Source organism: Oscarella lobularis, chromosome 3, assembly GCF_947507565.1.
Source record: "Oscarella lobularis chromosome 3, ooOscLobu1.1, whole genome shotgun sequence".
Classification (NCBI taxonomy): Eukaryota; Metazoa; Porifera; class Homoscleromorpha; order Homosclerophorida; family Oscarellidae; genus Oscarella; species Oscarella lobularis.
Window position 1 is genome coordinate 1,482,764 of NC_089177.1, and position 19,065 is coordinate 1,501,828.

General features: G+C 44.4%; 1 protein-coding gene across 3 annotated transcripts; it reads right to left on the minus strand.

Moving 5' to 3' along the window:
* Positions 1-18,902, minus strand: LOC136185552 (E3 ubiquitin-protein ligase rnf213-alpha-like). 3 transcript variants are annotated; one of them, XM_065972723.1, is made up of 52 exons: positions 18,767-18,902; positions 18,501-18,708; positions 18,252-18,410; positions 18,058-18,129; positions 17,941-18,001; positions 17,844-17,890; positions 17,667-17,795; positions 17,460-17,618; positions 17,324-17,405; positions 17,111-17,263; positions 16,851-17,053; positions 16,490-16,800; positions 16,180-16,430; positions 15,918-16,130; positions 15,657-15,855; positions 15,540-15,598; positions 15,171-15,480; positions 15,023-15,121; positions 14,852-14,968; positions 14,631-14,799; positions 14,287-14,574; positions 13,658-14,232; positions 13,427-13,592; positions 9,090-13,376; positions 8,427-8,700; positions 6,149-8,361; positions 5,935-6,101; positions 5,649-5,876; positions 5,397-5,578; positions 5,251-5,335; positions 5,096-5,199; positions 4,735-4,917; positions 4,430-4,684; positions 4,232-4,352; positions 3,806-4,183; positions 3,626-3,745; positions 3,425-3,520; positions 3,121-3,372; positions 2,984-3,059; positions 2,894-2,928; positions 2,745-2,845; positions 2,558-2,690; positions 2,310-2,496; positions 2,168-2,262; positions 2,058-2,115; positions 1,823-2,010; positions 1,365-1,774; positions 1,102-1,309; positions 968-1,042; positions 627-914; positions 398-576; positions 1-335 (listed from the first exon to the last, which is right to left on the minus strand). In XM_065972723.1, exons 2-52 carry the CDS (start codon positions 18,526-18,528, stop codon positions 209-211), a joined length of 14,955 nt encoding a protein of 4,984 aa, XP_065828795.1. In that variant the 5' UTR covers positions 18,529-18,708; positions 18,767-18,902; the 3' UTR covers positions 1-208. The 3 variants fall into 3 exon arrangements, with proteins under 3 accessions (XP_065828795.1, XP_065828796.1, XP_065828797.1); XM_065972724.1 differs by having other exon boundaries at positions 18,501-18,705; positions 18,767-18,890; XM_065972725.1 differs by lacking the exons at positions 1-335; positions 398-576; positions 627-914; ... (9 more) ...; positions 2,894-2,928; positions 2,984-3,059 and having other exon boundaries at positions 3,186-3,372; positions 3,425-3,543.
* Positions 18,903-19,065: the final 163 nt, after the last annotated feature.

Sequence of the window (19,065 nt, forward strand, 5' to 3'; positions counted from 1 at the left end):
TTTAAAAAATGATGGCCACTTTCTAGTAAGATAATCAGAACAAAGACAAACAAATTGTTTGAATTTACAGAAGCTTGAAGTGATGTAAAAAATCATGCGCATAACAAAACCAAACAGGTAAGCACGCTTTAGATACGATATACTGAGACGTACAATAAATGCAGTATATCCAACAAAGAAGAAGAACAACAGCTAACTTTACCTACCGTCATTTGCCTCTAACAGCACACTTCCAACAGACGAGTAAATGAAGAAGCTTGACGTCGTCGGGAATATTTCGTAAGCCTCGTTCGTCAATTTCAGAATTAATAAAATCTGAGAGCGCGTCTTTAAGCCTAAAACGAGAAATGCATGAAAAATGATCAGTTTCCTTTTGATTTATTCAAATGAATATCACCCGTATTCTTCCAGCGATGCAGTTCCTTCTTCTTCCTGGCGTTTCAATACTAAAGCCACGTCTACTAGCTCACCAAGAAAGTAATCGACGTCCACTCTACGCAAGGACGCATGGAAACGTTCCATAAGGTCATTATGCATTTTCTGCTTGTATTTGTCGGGAAAAGATTCTAAAGGATCCTGCAGAAGAGAATTTTTTTGCGTTATAAAATTCCATTATTTAAACGAACTTGATTTTTCAAGACAAGCTGACGGTTCTTTTCGACCATGAGAATGCGCCACAATGATAAAATATGCTTCATTCTGCATAGCTGGTTAGCCTTGGGACTAACCAAGTCTCTATCCTCTGACATTTGTAAAGTAGAATGTATGTAATCGCATATCAATCTTTCGCCGTCCGCCCCAACAGAAACAGCAAAACCAACGAGAACATCTATTACAGAGAATACACTATAAATGTCGGTGAGATTGCGAAGCTCCGAGACAATTTGAAGAGACACATTTGTTGGCAGATTGAACTGTAAGAATTGAAAGAATGAGTAATCTCTCAATTGAATTAGTACAGGCAAACCTGAGGTACGCGCTCTCTGATTTTCGTAAAAAGATCAATACTGTAGACGTCCTGGCAGTACGTAAATTGATACTCCTAGAACATCGTCGCTCTGAGCAATCACTTCTGTATTGCAGAAATTATAGCTCGTATACCTTAAAAACTACCAGTGGCCTTCCAATGACAAATCTGTCAACAATCTGCCTTTCTAAAGAGTGGTAGTTGTACCTGACATCCATTCCTTTTCCCACTTCCAAAGAGTAGTCGCAGTGGGCCAAAATCAAAGGATAAAGATCCCTGTCAAAGTCGTACGCAATCAACGTGCTCGTAGTTACTTCGTCCATGGGGACTTTGACTGCATCACTACAATAAGGAAAGCCTCAAAACCTGTAAGTAGATTACGTATTGCGTACAATACCATTGTACTTCAGCTAAACGCCTATAAGTTTCGACGAATTCATTGTGAACTTGATTGATTAAGTACTTTACAAGAGCCAAAGCGCAGCGTCCTTCGCCCTTCTCCGTCGGCAGAAGAAAGTCAATCAAAATCGACCTTTCGTCTGTAACGCGCAACCTTTTGCCTGGTTCAATCTTTAGGTGACCTTTGCTGGCGACTTCGTCTCCAGCTAGCTCCCACACTTTACAGAAAACATTGATAAGATGACGAAAACGACGCTTTTCGTCCCGAGAAGAAAGACGGTCGAGGAAGCGTCCCACGGTAAGAGTTTGGCCTTCGTGCCGAGCAAGACGACAGTGAAACTTTTCTAAGAGCAAACGCTGCAGTTCCACTATGGCAGGAAGATAAATGAGAAGTCTGAGGCTAGATTCCTAAAACGTCAAAATAACAAAGAAAATGTTACAGTTCTACCTATATACCTGTCTTAGAAACTCTCTCAAAATGTTTGGTGAAGCGCGTTTTGGCTTTCCGGAGAATTCCTGTTGCACTGTTTGAAACAGATGACTGACAGTCACCCTCGATCGGTATCGCCACAAGCCAAGATACGAAGTTGTCGTCGTGGATGGCGAATCTCGTTCGTAAATCCAGGTCATTAGGCGATTTTTTCCTATAGGGTACACAGTGACTGCTAGTCAACAGTAGGATTACTCGTACTAAATCCTTCATCGCTTGTAACAACGCCTAGCCAATTGGTCATTTTTTGAGGTATTTCCTATGCACGAGCAAGAGTAACAATGGCGTTGCATATTAAAGCCCTATAGTACCCTCAGTTTAGTGGTAATGACATCGCGATCAATGGCATCTTCCCATGCTTTTCGCTCGTCTTTTGTTCTGAACGTACCTTCGCCCAAACTGCCAACTAAATATAATCATAAGAAGACGACAATAATTATAATAAGATTGAACCATTAGATGCATCAGTGGTAAGTAGACTGTCTATCACCAGGTGAATCAGAACGCTTGAATCTTCTACTGAATGACCAATAGATTGTGCAAACGAATGCATATCGCGTTCCAAAAGAGACCAAAATTTCTTGGGCAAACCATCCGCGTCAACACGAGGTTTAAGCAGCATCGAAACTTCGTGAATCGACTAAATGTGAAAGAGACAACATATTGCACAAGAAGCCACACACGGTATTGTATGAGCTGACTGTGTTGCTGCAAGATGCCCAGAACAAAGTGGAATCCAGAAAGAGTCGGACGAGCGAGCACGAAGACAGCGACAAATCCCTTTCTCGACTGACAAAAGTATCATTTCCCGCGATATACCCTCTCTCTTCACGTCTAAAATAGTTTTTAGACAAGGAAACGAGAAACGATTATAGAAAATGGTCTCACTCTCTTGCCCCACGGAGGTTATCTCGAAGTAACTGGTGAGACTGCCCTCCTATTTGTGATCCGCAAGTATTACACCGTCTAACTTCTACTGGGCGACCACACTGCGCACACACTACAGCTAAAAGCATTTCTATATGTGTTCCTCTCACATTTTCGACGCGATAAGCATGGCCCATAGGACATTCTAAAGAGCATAGCTCTAAACAAGATATTACAAAGAAATCGTACATATCGCCTACCGTACCACCCTCCCTCTCCCAGGAAGCGTTTCATTTCCAAAACAGGGTCATCTGGCATAGTTGGCAAGTAAGATTGCTACGAAAATCATGCACTTTGGATTTTAATATTAACCACAGCCGACGCAGTGCAAACTTACAGAGAAACTCCCCGGTTGGCGAAACAAGAGATGACACGGTTTCACAAGACGGTCGTTATGAGCAGCTTGAACGAGACAGTAAAAATGAAACGCAACAGACATCAACGCTCTCGATTGATGGCTGCGACCAGGTGTTAATTTTAGCTGAGCTGATCCACACGGGTCACCCAGCTTGTTCGAAAGAATTTGAACAGCTGCTGATTTCACCCAAGGTGGAAATCCTGAGCAAAACTTCTCAAGCTTGGTAATAGTCTGAAGAAAATTTGCGCTCAGAAAACAAATGTAAGCTAGAGCGACGGTATACTTTCTGATCAATGCAAGTTGTTGACGAGCAGTGGTGTGCACTCGACTCCCGGTAGAGTGCCAAAAGAAACAGAACATACCCTTTCCTTCCCAAATCCTGTAAAAAAACAAGACATTTTTCTTTTTATTCGTCTTGTCTAGTTAACTGTCGCGATATCTCCCTCAGCTGTATTAGCAGGCTTTCCCTCGCTATTATACAGACCTTAACACTTTCCAGCGAAGCTGTCGATCCAGAGAGAAGAGCAACAGCAACAGCTTCTCGCACGGCTTTGTAACCATCGATAACGACCAAATAATCGGCGCTAATGCTATGACTTTCGTTCTAGAAAGATGAAGAAGGCGATATACATGTACCACTCACACTATTCTAAAAGGCATGTACCGTAGAATAGCGGCAAATAAATTCGCCAATCCAAGCAATTGGTTTACAGTTCTCCAAAGCTCTGATTGCGTCGGCACCTTGAGAACGCACGATCTGCTTCAACAGGAATATTGGAACATTCAGGTCACAATTTCCGCTGCAGATTTTCTTCGCCAATTCAATCGATTCTTCCTCTTTCCTTAAAACATTCGGAACGCTAGTAGTTAACAGATTGCTAATAAACTGAGCAACGAAATAGAGCCCGTGACGAGCGTAGGCTACAGCGCGAATGTAAGCGAGACTGCGACGATCAGCCGTCAAGTCTCTCAAAGCGACAGTGAGGTCTTCGCAAGCCACCTCAGCATCCGAAAGACGCCTCGCTTCCAGAAAGCGCGAGTCCTACAATCTCATTATACAATCAAAATTCCGCTGCTGTTCCCACCTAACCTCGATACACTGTACAAATATCACTTGCAGATCGTTGTCCTCCGGATGAAGTTTGTGACGTCTGTAGAGGATTTCAGTCCTGTCGAAGTACTCTTGAATGTACTTCAATGTTTCAGTTGCGCTGCCATGATAAAAAGAAATACAGAATCAAATGTTATGCTGCCAAAGATATATCAACACATTAAGTAATTACCGTACCTGTGTTTCAAGAGTAACTGCAGCAGAAATGATCTAAACACTGGACGACGATCGTAGTGATCAAATGAAAACGGAGAAAAGGGTCGAGTTCGTCCTCCTTCGGCGCTTTGCTCTACAACCAATCCCATTAGAAGCTGAACCACGCTTCTACACGGCGAGGTTCTGGCTTGTTCGACAAACGTGTAGACGGCAACAATTTCCATAAAAAAGGAACAGCAGTTTTTCTTAAAGTCGAAAAGATCCTGAAGAGAATCTCTAGAAACGAGACATTTATTCGGCTTACATGCAAAAAAGAACAAGAGCACCTCGTTGAAGACGTTGACACTGGTCTGTAGTTAGCAGGCAATTCCTGTCTGCATTTTGGGCAAGTGACACTCTTAGCCATCCACGATTCAATGCAAATCAAACAGAAAATGTGCCGGCAAGGAAGACAAACAGGATCCTTAGTCAGGTAGTTGCCACATATGCTACATTCTCCGCTGTTGGGGCTAAAAAAATCAAAGTAGTTGAACCAGGGATTTCTCAAGGACTCCTCTACTCTCTGTTCTCTCTAATTCTCTGGTCTATAATCAGTGACTGAGCTTGACACACAGTAGGTGAACCAAGCAAGTAACCAGTGGTACCTAATAATACCAGTCTACATGTGCTCGCATATATCTTGCTTACCCGATGAGCTGCTGTCGAACAAAGTCAAGAGACTCATCTAAGAAATCACAAACTCTTTTCAACGTCGCAGGAGTTGCGAAGTCGGGCGACGAATTTAAAAAGCACTAAAGATAATAGGATGAACATACGTATAGCGCTAACACGGGCCTAAATACCTTCCAAAGCTTAAGTCCAATCTCAGCTGAAGACCTGGTATGGTCAACAAAAAGATACACCAGGCAGATCTTAGTCCACAAACACCTGTGGCGCAAGATACACGCGTGAACCACATAGCTACTATAGCGCTGAAAAGAGTCTTTACTTGGATGCAGCCCGTTGAACAGATACAAACGACTCGGCTTCCGCTTTGCAAGCCGAAAGAGAAAACCACGCTTCTATGCACCTCTTGTTGGCTCTTACTCTATCCATCCATGCTTTTCCCAAAGTGGCGTTTGTGGGTTGCAGTGTCTCCAGAAGAAGCCGAAAAGCAACCAAATCTAAAGTCTAAAGATTTTCGCAAAATACCTCTTAATTGCAACGAAAGAATGACTCAACGTGCTGTGATATATCTCACCATTCTGTCTGTGTCTTCAAATCCTTGAAACTGGCACACGGAAGGAATGATGGCCGGATTTATTCGGACTGCCTCTGAAAAACATTTTAGTCGATCTCGAACTCGCTCAAATGCCAAGTGGAGAGCAGGAAGAGATGGAACAAACGGCTTCCCCTTCTCCAAGTCAGACTTTTCAAAGTCTACAGCAACCATTTCGTTAAAACTACTCCAGACCGCGTCTTCAACAAGCTAAAGAGCCCACTATTGGTTAATCCAATACTCTACACATGAATCAATGAGACGCTACCTTTAGCCTACCGTCGTCTTCAAGCAATTCAATGCTGTGATTCATACGAACGTAATCGTGCAGGTATCGACGAGCTTTTTCAACGTCATCACAATCGTCTTCAACGTGTTTTCCAATAGCGGATTCTGCAAAAACTCGATCAAGAATCAAAGTAAATTTTTCGTTACCTAAATAAAAAATCAATGCCAAAGGATTATTTTAGTATGAGACGTGCCAGCTTTAAGTTTCGCCTGCTTAATCAGGGCGTCGACCTCGTCTCTAACAAGGCTTGAAAAGGGGAAACGAGCCTGAAAGTGCCGTCTTCCAAAACCAGACGTCAAAACGGGAAACCGTTGGTTAACTGTCAACCGATCGGTAGTAAGAAGGTCGTCATAATTCAAAGGCAAAAGGTGCTGATTGGAAAAGATTGCAATCCATAGAGTTTTCACCCAACTAGGACGCTCGACGGAAGCAAGAGAAAAATTTGAATCTAAATCAATAGAGCAGATAATCTTTGCAAGAATCGGTGTGACAATATCGACAATCCTCAGCCATAGCGCACGACGGAAAGTGCCGCCTGCTTGAATTTTTGTTAGACTAAGTGCTTCGCGTTTAACCCACTCTCTCCCACCGTCTTCAACAGCTTTACCGTCCCTCTCCACAAGAAGGGCGATGACTCGTTGCTTTAGCGCGGCCAGGAAGAGCTCGTCGTCAAAAATAAGATGTACAAATAGCTCGAGACGATCTCGAGCTCGGCTACGCGGACACGAATCAACGTCTTCCAATCGACTAATTGCTCCGTGAATAGACGAGCGAAACAGAAAGACCGCATCGACTACTGCTGCTTCCGATGCGTCTTCGCTATCCGCCAATAAACCTAAAAGGGAACTTATCTTTTTTCCAACTAGAGAAGTGATAGATGGATATTGCGTCTGTTCAGCCGGTAACAAGTCGTCAATGTGAACTTCGGTCCACAAACCACCAATAAATCCAACAAAGCAGCCTCGAGCTGTACGCGGTAGATGCACGACAAAAAGGACGTGCTTTCGACGTTCTTCTCCTCGACGAGAAGCCGCTTCTCGTGCATCCTCGACGATATAACGAGCACAGGCGAACAGATCGTCACTGATGCTACCAGGCTCTCCTGTGACGATAAGTAAAGCGTTTCCGGCACAACTCGACGAGAAAAACTCGTTCACCGTCGAAGAAAACTGATACTCGGTATCAAAGTTTTGCAAAGCGACGCGTTTCGTAAAGCAGTTGATCGTCTGCTGCAAATTCAAGACGCAATCTTTAGACAAAATCTTGGAATGCGTCGTCACTTGAATGAGCATTCCGCCCGCAGATGATTCTTTCCTAATCAGACGATGCAAGAAATCGACAAGACTCGAATGACACTGCTTTTCAAAGTAGACATCCCAATACATCAAAGCTTCGGATCGAAGAGAGGAGGCGGTCAGGCGAGCAACGGCGTCTGGAGAGGCAAGCTGAAGAAACGCAAATCGACTAGCTTCAAAAACGGCCTCTTCCCATGCGACGTCCCTTTCGTCGGACGTTACTTCGACTCCGCATTCCCGCTCATCAATCTCTCTGCTCACTCTCAGAACGACAGTCGCAACGGCGTCGTCGTGGTAGCCAATGAACGCATCCTCAATTTGAAACGACGATTTTTGTCGTGATACCGTCGCTTCATCGCCACGAGAAAAACCTTGAATGGTGACCTCAGAGAACGCAATGACCCATTTTTTCAATTTATCAACTATTCGCTGCTGTTGAGGTGTCAGAACCGAAGACATCGCCATAAAATGCTTTTCCATACGATTGATCAAAGGAATAGGATATTTTTGGTAAACTGTTTCCCTCTCGGCAATTAAAATCAAGCGGAAGTTGGAATGAACTCGACACTTGACGCGGTGGCTGCCCAAGCCCAAATCAACATACCTCTCTTCGCCGAAGTAAAGGTAATATTGATTCAGGGTGTCGTAAAGGCTCTCGTACAAGTTCTCCAAATTGAGAAGAATTAGTGTTCGCCCCGTCTCCATGCACACTTTCACCAAGTTAATGTTGCGACAAACTTGACTATATTCTTGGTCATTGGGAAAGTTGCTTCCAAATATAACGCAAGGATTGCTTTGCGTGAAAAACTTTTGACGAACGATGCCAAGAGCTGCCTGATTTTCGGTGAGAAGCAGCAGATATCGCGTTTCGTCCGATCCGTCTTCGATTGTAGAGCTGGCTAAATTAGCACGAACTAATGCTACCGAGTCACTAGTTGAGCATGCTCCAACAGCGACATTCTGTGAAAAGAGATACCGGCAAAAGACTTCAACCGGATCAATTTTTTTCAAGTGAAGACCGCCGAAATTGCGCTGGACGACGTGAATAAGTTCCTTTTCGGAGAGGTCTTTTCCGCTCGACATGCAAAAGGAGAATATCATCTTGACAAGGCTACGAAAAACTTGTTTATGACACCAATCAAGATTATAATGTTCAGGGCTAAATATTCTGCTTACCTATAAAAATCTCTCAAGCCAAAAAATTCACGACCTTCTTCTTTTTGCGATTGATAAATTTCGAGGTAAGCCTTTGCTAGTCCATTGATGTAGTGCGTTTCCATGAGCAGAAGGGTTTGCTGATCAGCACTGCATATACCCTTAGCACTTGCGATCAATTCCTTGTCGTCTGGCACTTCTCTCTGCACCAAGATTCCTCTGTTCATTTTCGCAGGATCCAGAGCCCAATTAGAAATGCCCACAAAAGCAACTCGATTGATCACCGAACAAGAACCTAAAAGGAAACGTTTATACAGCCTTTAATGAAAGACCCATTTTTGATTAGAAAACGGAGGCATTATACAAATAGTGCAATACTAGTTATAGTAGTATACTAGTGGTCACTGCATAAGGGTACAAAAACGGCGAAAAGACAATAAACGTTTTGAATACTACATTCAGGGACGACTAATATACATGCAAAATAAGTACAGGGCGCGAAAGCACCATAGATTTGTCCGAAAAAGAAGATGCCTACTCGTCTAGTAAGGCCGAGGTTTGAAGTATAGCTGAGTGACGCGCCCAGCCTCTATATTACCTCACAACTATCAGTAATTTAATGCGCCAATAACGACGCCACTTACAATCTCTATAAAACGTTTCATAAAAGACAATATAACTTACCTTGTTCTTCAACTCCAGCCCCAGTAGTTCCATCATCCAACAAAGGATGCAGAGCTTTCAAAGGCAGTTTCGGAGAATCTTCAGCTAAGCCGACTTCATCCAATACAACGCAGGAAACATATCGTTGAGGGTTCTGCTCTCTCTGCATTGCTTGGCACTCTTTGAACGTGTCAATGATTCCTTCCGCAGCTGAGAGCTGACTGCACTGGAAAGATACCATGTGAACTTCTTTTAAACATTTGAAGAGAGGACTCTGAGAGTGGGCTCCTCTCATCGCATCTGCTACGACGCCTTTTGCAAGCGATTTCGAACTGCCAGGTTTTCCTACGAGAAAAAGTGGAATGCGAAGATCAATACAAATGACCATCATGAAAACGTTTTCTTTGAGAGCGTGATTGCGACCAATTTTCGGCGGAAGCTGCAATTGATCGAGGAAGGCGTTCTGGCAATAATCGATTTCTTTTCGAAAATGCACTGCACTTTGCAAACGGCAGGGCGATTTGAAGAAACGAACGACGGTTTCTTGAAAAGCGGTCCGATCTTGCAAGCGAGCCTGATAGCCTACGGCAAGAGCGAGAACTAGAGCGCGAGTCAAAGAATCCAGAGGCGAATAGCGACGAAATCTTCCGGCAGACCTTTCACCCTTTTCGTACTGCTCCTTGAGAATAGGATCTAGAACACTCTTGAGCTCGTAAATCCTGATCATAACGATCATCGCCCTTTCGACGTCTCTCAAACTCACAAAACTGCATTCGTCTTTCTCCTTTCGCATGAATTCTTGAGAAGCGGCTAAAACTCCAGCAATGACGCCAATGAGCGCCTGAGAACGCTGCTCTACCAATTTCTCTACGTGCCTCTCGACGATTCGTCGAATGTATTTTTTTTCTGTTTTGTCGTTGAGCTGACCAAAGTCCCACACTAAGTCTTTCATGCTATCCGGTAAGGGGTGAACGCGATAGACAAGTTGTCTCAAAGGAATGGTACCGAGACGATCTTCTGTGTCACTTGATCGAATGCGATATCCAAGCCCAGCAGACTCCAATTTTCTTATCATGCTCTCCGTATGCTTTCGGTACGGATTGCAAGCAGCAATAACATGAAGACGCTTCCCAAATCCCCAGATAGCCCGACCGTTGACTCGTCCGTCACACATTATTTCCTTTATCAAACCGACAGCATCTGTCGTGTTGGCTTCGTCAAAGAAAAGCACAGTGTTGACACTTTGCCTAGTGTTTCGCATTGCTTGCTTCTCCGCTTGTTGGACCTTGATGCTAATATCCGCTCCAGTTGTTCCTCCGTGGACCTTCATCACAATTAAATTATTAACTCCTGTCTGTTTCGCTTCGAGTAAACACATGTACTGTATAAGTCGCGTTTTCCCGCAACCTGTTTCTCCCATAACGACTACCGGTATGCCGCAGCGAAATCTCATGCGAATAGCCATTATCTTGACAACGTTATCGACGGTAAGCTCGTAAGTAAGATCGGGGTCCCCTCTTGAAGAGAAAGAAAGGCCCATGACATTGCAAAGAGCGTCAATAAGTCTGCTCTTTGGCCACTGGTTGTAGTCACTTGCCAAATCAAAGCCCTGGCGTGTGAGAGACTGGCTGAGATCTGGAGTCATGATTTGCTCGTCAAGAGTTTCTCCCGAAGAAGAATCAATAAGCTGACCATTTTGCGTGACTCTCAGCCCCATTATCGTCATAGTCTGGCGATCTTCGTTGAAGAAGAGATAAGGGTGAGACGATTGCTCCCAATTACGACGAGCTCGGTACCGATTTAAATCGTCTATCTGAACCGAATCGTTCAAGAACGGAGTCGAAAAGTCCGTCGACATGATTATCATTAGCTTTAAAACAAACGCCTTTAGACCCTGAAGTGTATTTCCACACACTTGCACGTCGCAAAACAAGTTCTTTTCGCAGTCGTCCAATTGAATGCTCAAGAAGCGAGTGAAATGACGAATTATAGACCAAGATGGATTTTTTATACTGCAGAACTCCAAAAGAACACTGAGCGTTTGCGCGTAGCTCTGCCTCGACGATACCGCTTCAAACTTGAAATTATCGAGATTTTCGCTGCGACGATACCGCGTCAAATACTGGAAAACGCGCTGATAATCTTGGCCCGGAATTTCCTGCAAATTAAATGACGCGTTTCTCTCTGGAGATTGGATCACTTCGGCTGGACTACAACAACGAAGTGAAGGTAAGTAGTAAAGGAACGAAATCGCTTTTCGATGTCGCCACCGACTACCAGCCAGTTTCTTAACCATTCGTTCTTGACTATCAGGGTACGTGCATTCCAGGACGTACAAATCAGTTGGCCGCTTGCGCCAAACTTGACCTCTAGAATCTGTGAGCTGACCGAGGAGCAACAAATTTATTAGAAGATCGTCGAGGCCTCGTTGAACAAAGGGCGATATGTCAAAATGAATGAGTCGTGACGATCGGCGATCGTCACAGCTCTCCCGCAGGAGAAAAACGACTGCATCTGCATTTGCATGAAATTCGTAGAGTGGCACGGTCACCTGTGATAGGCATGAATTTTCTGCAACTCGATTGACGAAATGCGACTTTCCTACACCAGCTCGGGTAGAATAGACAACGCGAACACATGATTTTTCAGAGTCGACAAAATTGGCGCGCTTAGCTCGTCTCAACGAGGATTTTGCCGAATATTGCCGCCTCAGGTAGTCCTGTGTCTCCTCGGGATCAGGACAGATGGGTGCCTGCCTTTTATCCCGTTCGAATGCAGAAGCCATGTACGGACAAGATCGATACTCGTTGTCGGAAAAAGCGCAGATAATTGCCAGGCAATAGTCGTCTCGACTTCCAACGCTAAGTTTTTCAAATTCCTCGACAGCTGCGTAGCTCACGTCATAAGCTAAACGGTCAGCAGCGATTAAGCAGAAAATACGTCGATTATGAGCCGGATCATTTAGGGCACGTCTCCAAAAGAGAGAAATAGCTTCAACTGTTGTTGTCGACGAACAGAGTAGAGCTTCTTGGGAAGACGGCAAGGACAAATCTGAATCTCTCATATAGAGAAAAAGTGCCGTTGGAAAGACGTCGCTTTCAGGTACGACGAAAAGATTAGGGTAGCCAGGTTTTAGATGGCTAGTGGGAATCGAGCGACGCGCCAACTTCGGTGCAGTTATGGCAAGTAAATTGAGAAATTTTCCGAGTGTCTGTAGCGTAATATAGTCTTCGTTATAACGATTGAAAACAAGTGGCTTGCAGGAGGAAATTTCAAAAACTTCTGGAATCTCGGCTTCCGCTGTAGAACTGAGAGAGGGCAGATGGCGAAGGGACAGGAGAGAAGAATATCGTTCTTCAGGAAGTATCTGCCTTTGAGAATCACTTTCGTCGGAGGTCACAGAAACTTTGTTTATAATGACGACGACGTCCTTGGTCACAACGTCAGGTTTGATGCACTCCAGAAGAGTGAAGGCATCGCGCGACATGGTGTGTAGTCGATTTCGAGCTACACTGCCGAGCTCGCGAGCAAGAACCAAAATTTGGGCCGTTGTGAAGTAGTTCAAATAATACCACTGCGACCTCACATCGGCAATATGCTCCCTCCACCGCTCCAAGTCATTCTCAATCTCACGAGCGGCATTGCACATTTCCTCCACCATTCGGGGTCGGCTGCAATGAAACGTTTTACTCCATTTAAGGTATTTGACGTGGCCAGCAAGACAAAGAGCTGCAACGGCTGTTGCCAACCTCATCGCACTGTCAAGGCCCCTGCTAAAGGTGACAACGGCATTCGCTTGCCTGTCGTCGTGACTGGACACAAGAATGAGGCGGCTCTGAAGGTCTTTGAGGTCGTCGAGACTCAGAGTTTTACCGCGAGAAACATATTTTCGCGATTGAACTGACGGACCAGAAGAAACAAACAGTCGTACATTTCCAGCCAGCTCTTTAGACATTTCGGCTCCCGATCTTGATCCAAGCAAGTATCGACCGTACAAATTGATGTTTTCCAATTGCAAAAAGGAAGCCACCTCAACGGAACCCAGCATTCCTTTAGCGTCTCGAAATTCAGACAAATACTTCTCGCTATCGGTCCATTTCTTTGCAATGCTCCGGTCGATGGCAAGCTTTTCGAACACGCTCGCACACGCTTTCTCAAACTGCGATAGATCAGCGTCAGAGTTGAGATCGAAAAGAAAAGCAGAAAAAGCCGAGCAAGCGGCGTTCAAGCAGGCACGCCTGTTGGCAGCAAAACTGGCCGATGAGCGAGCTCCCGCTAAATTTAGAAAAGTGCCCAGGTGCTTCAAATCTATAAGGAAAAAAAAGTACGAAATCACTCCTTTAGTATCCTAGCACTACCTTTAAAGTCCGTCCTTATCCACTCGATTAGACCTTTGCACTTTGCGAACTGATTTAAACAGCGAATTCTCGCCGGTAATCGCTTCACTTCAAGAAGAAAGCGACCAGCGTTCGCCATGTCATCTGTCATCGTCGAAAGAGAATTTTTCAAAAATAATGGCGAATCCTACCAAAAACATAGAAAGAAGTTGCAATGCAGAATGCTTATACTGCCTATTATTAATAAATTACCAGTTGGCAAACGTTCTCGATGCTCTCAAAGCGTTGACTGATTCCGAGTGCTTCGTGAACGTTTTTAATCGCTTTGGCTGCTTCAATAGAACTGCTGGTTTCGCCAAAGGCAGCAATTCTTGCCAGCTGACAAGTTACCCAATGTCCGCTATCAGAATTCTGGTGCAAAGTGTTACTGTTAATTATCTCAAGCTCTTGACGGAGAGCTGCTTCGTTTCGCAGATAAATCCCAAAACGATTCTTTACCGCTTCCAAAGTAATCGAGCCAGAAATAAGAGTTGAGCTCATTTCGTTCCACTCAACGAAAACCGGCTGCATAACACACCGCTCTATCTCCGCAAGAGAAAGCGCTGCTCCATCTTCACGTGAGCGCACTTCTCTTTCCCCAATTTCCTTCCATATTTGGGCGAATACAAAACTTTGCTTCAATGCGTATAACAATTTCAAATGACAGTAAATTCTGTGCGGAACGGAGAAAAAAACGAACTGCTCGTGCTTGTCTCTCCTGGTAAGATTTTTCAGAGGAACATTTCGAACGTCCATTGAGAGGCGATCAGAAAGATTTTGACAATCAGCTGAAAAGAAAAAAGAATACAATGCCTATTAGAAAATAACACCAGTATTAATACCAATTCCTCCCAGCTGGTGACAAAACCCAAGGAAGTTTTGAATAATTTTCCGCTCTTTCTCAAATTCAGCAAGAACAGTTGCTTGCTGCATAACGCTACTGTGAACAATTTCTCTCAATCCGGGAGAAACTATGCCGCACAACGTAGCCATCTTCTCATTCACTGGCTTTATAACTGAAAACTGCTGGTACGTAATAGTAGCGCGTTGGAGCCCAATTGCGAAAAACTTCAGCAATGACGACACTTTTAAGTAGACATCAGAAACTCTTGGAGCAACCGAAAGTTTATCTGAAAAACACCATAACATGTGTGCGTCTCCACGCGATGACAGTACTACATCTTACCTGATCGGCGTAACAACGTTTCCCAAAAAGAAAACTTCAGTATACCTTCTAACCAGACATCGTCTGACGCGTCCATCCTGGGATACATTTCTCTCAAGAAAACATTCATGAGATCAAACTTGGACCCGTTCAACAGTAGCTGAACGACAGCTTCATGTCGTCTTGCATTCTAAAGCACCATGTTGATATTGCTTCATGCAGACGCCTTGAGCAGGCTAAACCTTTGAAAGGTTAAGAACAGCCTCTTCAGCAGCTCTGTTCAAGCAGAATCGAATAGAAGGATGAAGTTCGTCGGTTTTCGAAAGGCAATACGCCTCTAGTAGTACAAATTCATCTACCTAAATTTAAGACCAAATGAAAAAATATTAAGAAAAGCCGCCTGATGCGTGTACCAAGCGCAAGTCAGCCGAAAGACGGTTTCCCAACAGAGTTACCCAAGCGTCCGCCAAAACCTTTTTCAGAGAACCTTGGTTAATAATGAGCTCCCAGCACTGTAAGAGAAGAGATAAATCAGGAAAGAGCTTTAGACAACTAAAATACCTCTATTGCTCTATTCAGATCTTTTGACTTTGTTGGCCTTGCTGGTGACAAACTGCGCAGCCAATTAGCGACGATGACGACGATCGTTTCAAGCACCTTGGTGTTATCTGTCGTTGATTTCAACATTCCGGAGCTGTTTTGTTTCAAATCCACAACGACGCAGAGATGAGAAAATGCCAGATCGACTAAAGCTCGAATTTCTCTTTTGAATCGCTCTTCGCAGTACTCTCTGCAAGCAATGACCAAGAGCTTAATAGTGGCTGAAATTCCGTTGTTTGAAACGGTGCGATGTTCTTCCGCAGAGAGCCAACTAATAGAAAAGAACGAAATTAGAGAGAGCTTTTCACAGAAACATGCTGGATGCCCAACCTCTGTTTTTCAGACACACGACCGGCCAGCAATGGGACGCTTTTCTGAAGAAAATCGATCTAAAAAAGTTGGTTTTGCAAGGCAATTGTAGTACGCAATACTGCTATTGCAGCGTACGAGTGGATCGGATGAGAAACGAGAGGGTCTTTTAAACGCAGTAAACCTTTTTGACACAGCAGTCAGAATTTCGCCCGGATGCCCATAATCAACCCAATCAGCCAACTCGCTGGCTTTAACAGAAAATAGTACAGCTCGTATAAGCAACGCATCAAGCCGAAACAAGTCTACGAGAAATGACATGTTGGACGGGAAAGCCCTAGAGAAAAATAGACACGAAAAATTGCTCTAATTACGAAAACAACGACAAATTGAACTCACCCTGCTTTTGACTTGGATCTGAAAGTCATAGCCGCATCAAGCAAGCCACCTAGTCCCCACCACTGCTGAGAATCCGGATCGTGGTCTAATGACCGCTGAAACGGTTTCGACACTCCCACGACAAAGTGGTACAAAGGCAGCACTCGAATCCAACTACTGATCTGCGAATTCAGCAACGCAAAAAGAACTTCAAAAACAGCCGAAGCGACATCTCTAAAAAAAATTCGCATGAAATTGTGACAAAACGAAAAGACAAACGGACTCGTCGTTGCCGAAATGTCCAAATACGGCGTCCAGTGCAGGACAAGCTCTGTTTTTCAGGTCGGCACGCAAGGTTAGCGGAAAGGAAAGCGATACATATTCGGTGAAAGAAAAGAGTTTCTTGAGTCGAAAATCATACTGTTGACAAACAACAGCGATAGCTGCAGCAGCAACAAGTTTATTAGTCGCCTCTTTATCACCACTGTATCGCGACACTTCTTTCAGTTTCGCTTTCATGCAGGAAGCCAAAACCTGAAAACACACTGGGTATTGCAATCTTTTGGCCATTATCAAATGAAAATGTACAAAACCTTTGCAGCATCAAAGCCCGCTGGTTCCCATTTTTTAACAGAAGCTCCCTCTTTGTCTTCAAGAAGAGGAATGCGGCTAATCGAATCAACGACTACTCTCAGACGCTTTAAAGCGCTCGAAGCGATTTCAGAACACGTCTCGACCTCCAGCGAGCTCCCTGTATGAAATCCAGGCCACTGAGGAATGAACGCCTCAATCGCCACTTCGCGCATCTGCACGTAGCGCGCAGTAGAACGAGATAAGAAATTCCATCCTTTCTCTATTCGTCCAGGCTCCTTTCTAATTACATCATCGTATCGATGAAATGTTCCTAGAAAACCCCTCAACAACCGAAATAGAACATTTTACAGGCAATAATACCTTCTACAGCATTCTTGAGCGCGTCAGGAAGAACGAGAGCCCGATTCACGACGCCTCCGAGCGAGCTCGGAGTGACAAACTCATACCGTACCTTCTCGCCTTTTATCACAACGTACTTGTACGCAACCGCGGTGGCTGTTAATTCCCGTGGCAAAATAAATGTGCCAGCTAGACGCAAATACCTAGTGTTGTCCATAAGTAGCCTGAAAATTGAATAATCAGTCAAAGAAATAATCGTAAAGCTTCAGTGGCAAGCTTACATTGGTTCAGCTACCATCATATCAACAGCATTCCAGCTCCACGCACCGAGTTCGCCGGCGCCAAATCTAATAGCAACTTTGTCATTTTCCTCGTTGTATGCCCACTCGGGGTGAAGCAGAACATTGAAGTGAACCGTAACGCCCGGAGCATCACTGTGATAGTTTTAAAACAAGCTCTAATGAACGTCGTTACGAGTTGTATACAGTACTCACTCTGACGCAGAAGAACGATTCGTTTTGTTGGTCTGGTTCTTTTTACCTTCTTCGCTTAAATCGGTAAGCCGCGTCTCTAAATCTACAAGACAATTCGATGGAGATGAAAGAAAAAAAATCAGACAATAGACCCAACTTTTAGGGCCCTCAGCGACGAGATTTTTGTCGCCTCTTCCTCTTCCCCTGCCTCGTCCTCGCCCAATTCCACGATAGGCTGCCTGATGCGGGCTATTTCCAATAAAAGAAGACGTCGACCGTCCTCTTCCAATGACAGAACGACTTTGTACACTTTTAGCTATCCGTTAGATATTAGATGAGCTACAAATTGATCTGCCTATGTTACTCATGCTCTGATTCTTTTTTGAAAACTCCGTTTCTTCGGTGTTGCCCACAGGGTTCTCAATGGCTGCTGCATGCTGGACTTCACAAGCATCATTCTTAAGAACAGCTTTACGTTTAAAGTGGTCTTCATCTACAAAAAATGAAACAGTGCTTCAGAGAAAGAAGAAACGGCTAATACTGTTCGTCTGGGAAGCATTAACAGCGGCAGCGCCCTCTCCTGGTTTCCTAATAAAAGGCATACAAATGCGACGGTCATCTACTTCAAATCTCACAACGTTTCAGAACTTGGAACGCCACTGTTTTTGCGGATCTCGTCTTTAGGCTTCTGCTCACCGGCTACACAAATTGATTTGCAGAACGAGCAGAATGTACATTTAGCTTCTTGAACTTACCCACTGCAGCACCCTCAGTTCCACCGACGTCACCACAAGACGATGATGATAATTGCAATGACGACGTTTTGTCTACAAGCAAAATATGTGAACTAACACCATGCAAACGCTAGCCAACTACTGTAATCAACTTCTGCGCAAATGGCAAACACAAATTTGATTTCTGAAAGAAATCCTCCTACGCATTTCTTCACCTTCCAAAAGATGTGCGTCATCCGACCTCGACGAATTTTCCTGTTTCAGTTTCGCTTTTCGATCGTTCTCCGCGACGTCGAAATGTCTATTCTCAGCTCCGTCCTCCGTTCCTTTTACTGAGGCGCCGTGGGAAGCATCATGCTGGCCTTCCCAGTCACCTAGAATATCACAATTAAACGTGAACAAATCATAATCGTCGTCTAAAAGGCTACGATCGAATATATCGATACGCCAAGATCTCTCTATACCTTTCTCCGCTGTTTCGGCGTTGCCCATAGCCGTTTCCCATCCAATTGCGCAGACGTAATCCTCGCCTCTAGGCTTAGTAATAAGCACGACAGTCCTGGAAGTGCTTCCGCCTTGAACGTGAACGAACTAACGATACTCCTGGAGTCCAAAAGTGTCAGCAAAACAAAAGGTCGACTTCGCAGACAGCGCTGTTGCAAATGAGTTCTACTAGACACGTGATTCACGTAATAAGCGACAAGTGACAGGATACTAAAGCTTGTCTTACGGTCTTCCTATGCTTTGAAAGTGAAAAGACGAGAAGTTGGGCAGCTATTCGGAGCCGATCGTCGGTTATGCGATCGAGAAATACACTGATAAGGATTTGAGTCGCCTAGATGGTAATATCCTGCGGCGAAAACGACGATGTGCCGGCGTGGCTTTTTGCGCATGCACTGCGCGAAAGAGGCACGTGACTCGCACTAACGAGCACCTTTACCGGTTCGATTCATTCTGTCTTTTAGCTCCTCCAGAAAGTCCGACTACCTTGAAGACTAAGCGCCTAAAACGCATTTAAATGGCCCAACT

What these genes read in the sequence shown, in the direction of transcription:
- LOC136185552 (XM_065972723.1), bottom strand. Translation starts at nt 18,528, where the DNA reads ATGGGCAACGCCGAAACAGCGGAGAAAG. An exon ending in AACTGAGGGTGCTGCAGTGG is followed by an intron (nt 18,002 to 18,057) that starts GTAAGTTCAAGA and finishes CAATTTGTGTAG; the next exon opens with CCGGTGAGCAGAAGCCTAAA. An exon ending in GGGCATCTTGCAGCAACACA is followed by an intron (nt 2,497 to 2,557) that starts GTCAGCTCATAC and finishes TTTCACATTTAG; the next exon opens with TCGATTCACGAAGTTTCGAT.